At 43.9% G+C, this 8,303-nt stretch overlaps 1 protein-coding gene across 1 annotated transcript; it reads left to right on the top strand.

Annotated features, from left to right (window-relative positions):
* Positions 1-398: 398 nt before the first annotated feature.
* On the top strand, positions 399-7,778 carry LOC121449927 (pregnancy-specific glycoprotein 22-like). Its single transcript, XM_041654587.1, has 5 exons — positions 399-459; positions 1,595-1,954; positions 4,584-4,943; positions 6,127-6,486; positions 7,507-7,778. Exons 1-5 carry the CDS (start codon positions 399-401, stop codon positions 7,776-7,778), a joined length of 1,413 nt encoding a protein of 470 aa, XP_041510521.1.
* Positions 7,779-8,303: the final 525 nt, after the last annotated feature.

The following is an 8,303-nucleotide window of genomic DNA, read 5'->3' as shown; positions in this document are numbered from 1 at the left end:
ACCATCTTTGGTGTTTTGAGAACACAGGATAGACTGGGTGTTCAACTTGGTCTTCGTGTCACATGGACACATAGTCATGATGCAAGCTCCAGATGTCAGCCCTGGGATGATCTATTGTTCTCTGAGGGCATGTGACTACCTATCAACCTTGTTGCTCAATATTTTGCTTGGAAGAAAAATATAAAGGGAAGTTGAGAGGGCTGCGTGGCAGAACTGAGAGTGAAATTGATTGAGCAGTGCTTTGGACTCAATCCCCACCACTCACAGCCCATTGGGTTCTGGGAAGTGCTCCTGTCAGACAAGAAACAGCCCAGAAGGAGGAAGAACATCAGAGCCTGAGTTCTGTGTTGAAGCTGAGGTTGTTCTCCTGAGAGGGGGAACAGTAAGTAAGAATATTGATGGAGTCTTCTCTGCTACTCTGCAAGGGGTGTACCCCCTGGCAGGGGCTTCTGCTCATAGGTAAGAGTACCTAATATCTGACTATATGGGAAGGGAAACTCAGAAGCAGCTTGGAGTCTCTTAAAAAAGATAGGATCTTGAGAGTGAAGAGCATTCCCCAAAATGACAGCATGGTCCTCCAAATAGAAATCAAACACCAGACAGCTAGCAAGATGTCTCATTGTGGGAAGATGTGACAACCTGAAAGCAATCCTCATGTCCCACACAGTAGATGGAGAGACTTCTACAGGTTCTGCTCTGCTAATCCACATAGGTTTCTGTGGCATGCACCCACACATGTTTATACTGACACATGTGCCTCCACACAGATTTTTGTTATACATTTTCATATGTGCCCAAGGAGACACCAGTCTTTACAAATACACACATATATTTACATAAGTAACTTTAGAACCATTTATTTCACATTTGAATATTATTAATGTCATAAGCTCCAAACCTAGGAACTATGAAGAGAAATCCATGGACACACATTCCTCCTTCCATTCTTTCTTTATTTCCTTTATGACTTGTGTATGAGTCTTTTCAAGGAACTGAACCTTCCCAAAAGGTCAGACTAATTCTTTCCTCACAAATTCCTGGTTCAGTGGGGGCAGTGGCAGCTCTGGCCTTTAATCCCAGCCATTGGGAAGCAGAGACAGGTGACCTCTCCTGGTCTACAGAGTAAGTTCTAGGACAACCAAGCCACACAAAGAAACACCATCTCAAAACAAACAAACAAACTAACTAACTAAAACCAAAACCCAAACAAACAAAAACAAAAAGTCCTAGTTCGGTGGACTGGATGTCAGTATATCCTGAAAGATGAAGTCATAGATTGACTGGAATCGCAAGGGAACAGAGAAAAACAATAGAAAGTGAGGATTCTTCAGAGGGGGAGTCCAGAGAGGCATTGCTCCTCACATCAAATACTCTATATGAGGAGGTATATGGGACACTGCGGGGGGGGGGGGCAGGCAGTCACCCTGGTAGGGGGCCCCTAAGAGAGTTAATGACATGGTCAGAGGCTCTGAGTCAATGGAAGTCATGTTGCTCATGTCTGCAAAAGATGGTGGCCACTCTCCTACTCACACAGCAAAGCTGAGTGACGATTGCACCTATTTAATATTGGTCGTTTTTCTCATCTCCTTTCTAGCCTCCCTTTTAATCTTTGGGCACCTGCCCACCACTGCCCGTGTGATCACTGAATTAGTACCACCCGAAGTGGCTGAAGGAGAAAACGTTCTTTTTATTGTCCACAATCTGCCAGAGAATGTTAAATCCTTTGCCTGGTTCAAAGGGCTAAAAATGGAGAAACAAGGAATTGCAACGTATAGACGGCGCAAGAGTTTAGTTACAAATGGGCCTATGCACAGTGGCAGAGAGACCATATATCGCAATGGATCCCTGCTGCTCCAAAAGGTCTCCCATAATGACACAGGATTCTTTACCCTACAAACCTATGATAGACATGAAAAAATCCTATCAACCACTTCTGTGTATCTCCATGTGCATGGTAAGTGATTTATTGTGAACTGTGTGAATGGGGTGAGGTTCGTTTCACTGAACACACACAGTAGAGTGATCTGTGCCTACCTTTCCTATGCATTGTGACCCCATGTTGTGGTTTTGGAATTTATTGCAGGACACATATGGTGTAGAATAATGGCAATAGAACAAAATCTTTCATTTGACTTCACCTTGTACATAGATGTATGCATGGTGGGTAACTCAGACAAGGATATCAGCCTCTGTCTAGACTCTTGGTGTTTTTACCAGGAATTTTCCTTAAGAAAGACCCCCAAGGGATTCAACATTGTGCCTGGTTGAGGAAAACATGGAATCTTTACTGATATGTGAGCACCAGGGTGCCCTGGCTCCAGACCTGTCCCAGTATCCTCCATGAGAAGCATTTTATACATGTTGAAATTTGATATCCTGATGGCAGGGACAGTGCTGCAGAGTGGTGAAAATCTTGTGATGTGTGGAATCAGACAGTGCACTGTCATGAGAGCCTTGGTTGGGCTATGTTCTTTAGTCATCTTCTTCGGAGAGTCAGCTGGGAAACATAGCTCAACAAGTGTCCAGGTCATGAGCTAACTGTCCTGTTGGGCATATGAGATTTCACATGAAGGTCATGGTCCCCAAGGAAAGGAACCAAGGACACAGGTGCTTCTGACAAGTGCTTGTCCTCTGTGTCCAACTTGGAGAATTCTCTCCTGCAGGCAAATGACCACAGACTACACTGGTCTGACAGCTTCCCAGACATGAGCTGTAGTTTCCCTGGTGATCACCAAGGATGTCATCAGGACACACAATGAGCTGGCAGAAAAGTATTTTTCTGACCTGGGAACTTACCTGCTAACCTGGTTCCTCTCCTGTTTTTACAGACTTGGGAATCATGATCACAGAATTCTCAGATGTACCAGCTACCTAATGTCTCTGCTATACTGACACAGTATCATGTTCTGTTTCCTACTTTATGTGTTTCCCTTAGGAAATGCATGATATACAAGGGGAATAAACTAGATAGAAGTCCAAAGCATCTCAGAAAGGCCATGGAGCACATGGGCAACCAATTACACAGCTCAGCAAACAGGACATGGGAGCATGGTCTTGAAAATCTTGCACGGGATGAAGAACCTTACAGCCTTTTACCAGAAATCAGGTCACCTCCTCCCATACATCTGAGATGTGAGACTCCTGACATATCCTGGGCATTTGACCTCAGTCAGAACCAAGTGTAATGGTAACTTCAGTGAGAATAGATTCCCTCTTCCCAACACATCACTTACCTGGTTACTGTGGAACCTCAAAGGCAGTTTTGGCATCTTCCTGCTGGGAGTGAATTCCATGTTTCAAGATCATTGAAAACACAGGGCAACTTGGTGGATATAAGCATTTGATTCATTGTCTGACAAACTGAGACTAATTAACAGAAGTCCTCTGACCGCCACTTAACTACTGTGCTCTGGACCCACATACAGACTGTAGACTAGCCCTTACACTACACACACTTAACTACTGTGCTCTGGACCCACATACAGACTGTAGACTAGCCCTTACACTACACACACTTAACTACTGTGCTCTGGACCCACATACAGACTGTAGACTAGCCCTTACACGACACACACTTAACTACTGTGCTCTGGACCCACATACAGACTGTAGACTAGCCCTTACACTACACACACTCAAGTGAAAAAAATCAAAGCAAATGGAATGATCCAATACTGTATCTCTAAACCTATAATTTTTCTTAAATACACCCATGGGCATACAGGATTCTGAGACATCAATTATTTATTCAGTCTCCACATGTATCTAGTTTGTTCTAAGCATCATTTAAAAAAATTACAAGACAAATCATCATTCTTATGATGTTCCCATTTGAGTGGACTTGAAGCAAAGAAAGCTAGAAGGTGAATTCAGGTATTGGTTTAAACTCCATCAGAGAAGAAAAACAACAAAGTCAGAGAGTAAATGTTGTGGGAAATCTCATATCTGTTTTCCCAGCTGCCTAGACTCCAGAAATAATCACAGAGAAACTATATTATTTAAACCACTGCTTGGCCCATTAGTTCTAGCTTCTTATTGGCTAACTCTTACATCTCTATTAATCTGTGCATCACCACAAGGTCATAGCCTACCAGCAAAAATTCAACATGTCTGTCTCTGGTGGCAACTCCATGGCTTCTCTTTACTCTGCCCTTCTTTCTCCTGGCATTCTGTTTAGTTTCCCCTGCCTACCTAAGTTCTGCCATATCTACAGGCCAAGGCAGTTTCTTTATTCACCAATGGTATTCATAGCATACAGAGGGGAATCCCACATCAAATGAAGACATAGGGTCTGTAGAGGAAGAAGTCAGGCAGACATCACTCCGAAACGAATCTACGATGGATGTGAGCAGTGATCTGATTGCTGTAACCTGAACAAATGAAAAGAGAGAGAAAGAGTCATATAATTAAAATGATAAGTATGGGGACACTTAGAACATGAAGGTCTTGTGCTGACCTCCACCAAGTAAGACAGGGTAAGACAAACCTAGGGTGAGTAGAGGACCCTGCTGCTCAGACACAAGGCTTCATCTTAGTTAAATTAAAATGTTCCAATTTAGATGAATCTCTCTCTTCCCTTTTAGATTTCCTTTGGAAGTGTGGACGCCTTGCTACCTCGTCACAGCCCACTATTGAATCAGTGCCACCAAAAGTTGAAGAATGGGGGGATGTTCTTCTACTTGTTCACAATCCCCCAGAGAATGTTGTAGGCTTTGTCTGGGTCAAAGGAATGACTGAGTCCAAGAACATTGTGGCTGCCCGATATATACCAGACAGGAAAACAACTATGCTGGGGCCTGCATACAGTGGCAGAGAAACTTTGTACAGTGATGGATCCCTGTTGCTTCGTAGTGTCACTCTGAATGACTCTGGACTGTACACTCTAGAAATTCTGAGAACAGATATGACAACTGAAGCAGCCCAAGTGCAACTCAAGGTCCACAGTAAGTGAATCTCTGTGATTGTTCAGTGCCGGTGCTGTTTAGATACACAGGACTGTCATGGCTGGCCTGGCCTTCCTTCTTTCTGCACTGTACCCCATATGGAGGTTTGAGTACTTAGTGAAAGACACATTGGTAGAGACAAATTGCCATAGATAGGTTTCCATCTTCTAACTCCACCTGCATCAAGGAAGATATTGGTGTAAAACAACTCAGCCTCAAATGTCAGAGTCAGCCCAGTCTCTTGAGGCTCTGGACCAGGGGGCCATGGATCCTGTCATCTTTCCAAGGATGGACTTAAGTAACTCCAGGGAGCATTTTTTAGTGCCCACTCTTACATCCTCTCAAAACCAATAGGGAACAATGGTTTTAGGACATCCATGTCAAACTGAGGTATTTCTTAGCTCCAAATTGAGAATGTCATAAATAAAATCCAGGAAATGGTAGAGAGAACATGGAGAAATGTTTCCCATTGTCAAGCTCTTCATGCTTGCTCAAACAGTGCTCTTCTATTACCCAGGACTCCTAGACTATGAATTGCCTGCATTATTGTGAATCCTTTTGTATCAGTCCCCAATTTAAAAAATGTATTATAGTTTGCACACAGGTAAATCTGGTGGTGGATTTTTCAACTTAGGCCTTGACTTGCTAAATGGCTGTAGTTTGTGTCAAGTTGACACAAAACAAGCCAGCCTAGTACTAAAGTCTTTTAAAGACCTCAAGCCTACCTTGAAGATCAGACTGCTCCCAGCCCCCACACAGGCCCAGATCTAGGGTTACTTGACAGGGCAGCAAATGTAACTATTAGGTGAAGTCAGCATTTCAGTGTTGCCTCAAAGGAATCTGGGGGGAAAAGCCTAGAAAATGGAAGTTCCAGGCCTGTTGATGTCAGGGGAGGCATAGTTTCAAACTCCAGTATGCATGCGTGTATGCAGTGTCTGACTGAGGGCAGTGGGAGAAACTTTGTAGACACCTAAGGGGACAGTTCCATACAGAGGAAATGACACTTTCATGGGCACTACTGGAAAGGAGGAGGTCATGTTTCCACCCTTCATTAAATGGCATACAGAGACACGCCCACCACTCTAGACTGAGTGACAAGTTCATCTGCTCAGGGTGGAGGTCACCATCTTATCACCAAGCACAATGATCCCCAAGTGATTTATTTCCCTCTGTTCCCTTCCAGCCTTCCTTCCTCTGTGTTGCGACCCTCTCAGTCCTCCACAACTCACGATCCGACCTGTGCCTCAGTATGCTGCTGTAGGGGAAGTCTTTCTTCTCCAAGTTCATAATCTTCCAGAAGATTCACGAAGCTTTTCCTGGTATAAATCAAGGCGTAGGGCCCCGGTCCTTAAAATTGTAGGCTACAATAGAGCCAAGAATTCTGTCTCCTGGGAACCTGAATACAGACGAAGAGGGATGGTGTATTATAATGGATCCCTGATGCTTCAAGATGTCACTGAGAAAGATACAGGAAGGTACACACTAGAAGTTTTTAACAAAGATTTCAAATTTAAAAAAGCATCCGTGGAATTTTATGTCAAGAGTAAGTGACTCTCTATGGTCTTTTGCTTCTGGGTGAGGCTCATTCTACTTCATACACTGAACTATGAGACTGGACTATGCCTGTTCCTCCCTCACAGTATCGTTTCCCCTCACTTGAATTGGGGTCCCTACTGCGGGGCACACATGGAATAGATAAATTGAGATAGGTCAGAACCCCTCACCTGTCTTTACCTACAGAGTGGAGTACCTGTTCTCAGTAAACTGAGTCCCAGAATTTCAGCCTCATTGCAGACACTTAGAGTTCTCAGCATGTACATGTTTACAGAAAGACTGTGGGAGTCAGGCAGTCCCTGGCTGATGAAGCCATGACATCCTCTCAGAGAACATCAAAAAGCCCTGACCCCAAAACTCTGCCTCTGACTCACTCAAGGTGACACTGGGGAGCTTTTTTGTCATTGTTTAGATTTCCTCTCAACACTGATAGGAAACAAAGCTTTACTGACTGTCTAAGTCATGGGTCTGACTATGCCATAGAGTGTAGAACCAGCTGTGTACTGCCATGACAGCTGCAGTTAGGTAGGTTACCTGTGCATCTTCTTCTCCTGAGGCTCAGTGGACAGGTTTCTGGGCCATTAGCCTATTGTTCTGATGGGCTTATGAGACTTCACAGGAAGGGCAAGGCACCAAGGGAAGAAGCAGAGGAGGAAGCTACTCCAGATTCCTCCTTCGTTTCATAGGTCCAGCCTAGGAAATAGTAGCAGATGCTGCTGATGTGAGCAGCTCCCCCAACCCAAGGTCAGACCATTGCTCATAACTAAGCTTAACTCATGGACACGGCAATGATCATGCACTATGTGTCTTATTACAAGGAAACTGAGACAGGACACAGTGCCTGAATCAGGGTCACACAGTTCCTGAGTAGTGGATCCAAAGCACAAGATATGTTTATAATCACAGCTTGAAATTCTTCTCCCTAAAAGCTTTATAAATTATGAAGTAAAGAATGTCTGGTTGAGCTCTCTAGACTACTGCTATTTGGTATCTTCCCTTGTTTCTCCAGAGTCTGTGACACAGCCCCTCATTGAAATGACTGATGCCACAGTCGCAGGATGTAGATTTGTGACCTTCACCTGCATTTCACCAGACACTGATGTCTCCATCCGTTGGATCTTCAATAACAACACTCTATACCTCACAGAGAGGATGACTCTGTCCCCAACAAAGTGTGGCCTCAGAATAAATCCTGTCAAGAATGAGGATGCTGGAGAGTATCAGTGTGAGGTCTCCAACCAAGTCAGTATGAAGACCAGTCTCCCAATCTCCTGGCCATGATGGGTGAGTGACCTCTCTTCATCCTACACAATAATGCTGGCATTTCCTTATCAATGGGATGAAAATGGGGGAAACTTATGAGGTGAAAATGATCAGTTCCTACTCAGGTACCGCCAGCATGGTGACTCACACTTATAACCCTGGGATACACGTGTGTACAGGGGAAGGCCAGGATTTAAAGCAAGGTTGTCTTAAAAGGAGAATAAAGACATCAATATGGGAAACAAAAATAGAAAGATCTTAGGAGCTTAGATTGCGGTTCAAATATATAGGGATACCTCAGAATTCATGGGAAAAAATCAGGAACCCCCAAACTTTTGAATGGTCTGAATCTGCTGTGAAGATGATGCATTCTTTTTCATAGAGAAAAATAACCTTTCATATGCTCATGTATATTCACTATTTACCTAATTCACCTAGGCCTAATGCTGCACACCAGTCATCTATGTGAAATGAGGAAGAGGGACAGGAGGAGAGTCTGCCTATGTCTCACTGTGGACATAGCTGGTTTCTGGATAGCTTTGA

The sequence above is a fragment of the Microtus oregoni genome, unplaced genomic scaffold, assembly GCF_018167655.1.
Source record: "Microtus oregoni isolate MIOR12 unplaced genomic scaffold, Mior012 000006F_ref0000085, whole genome shotgun sequence".
Classification (NCBI taxonomy): domain Eukaryota; kingdom Metazoa; phylum Chordata; class Mammalia; order Rodentia; family Cricetidae; genus Microtus; species Microtus oregoni.
The sequence above is the reverse complement of the archived record's forward strand: the minus strand, read 5'-3'. Positions and strand labels throughout refer to the sequence as shown.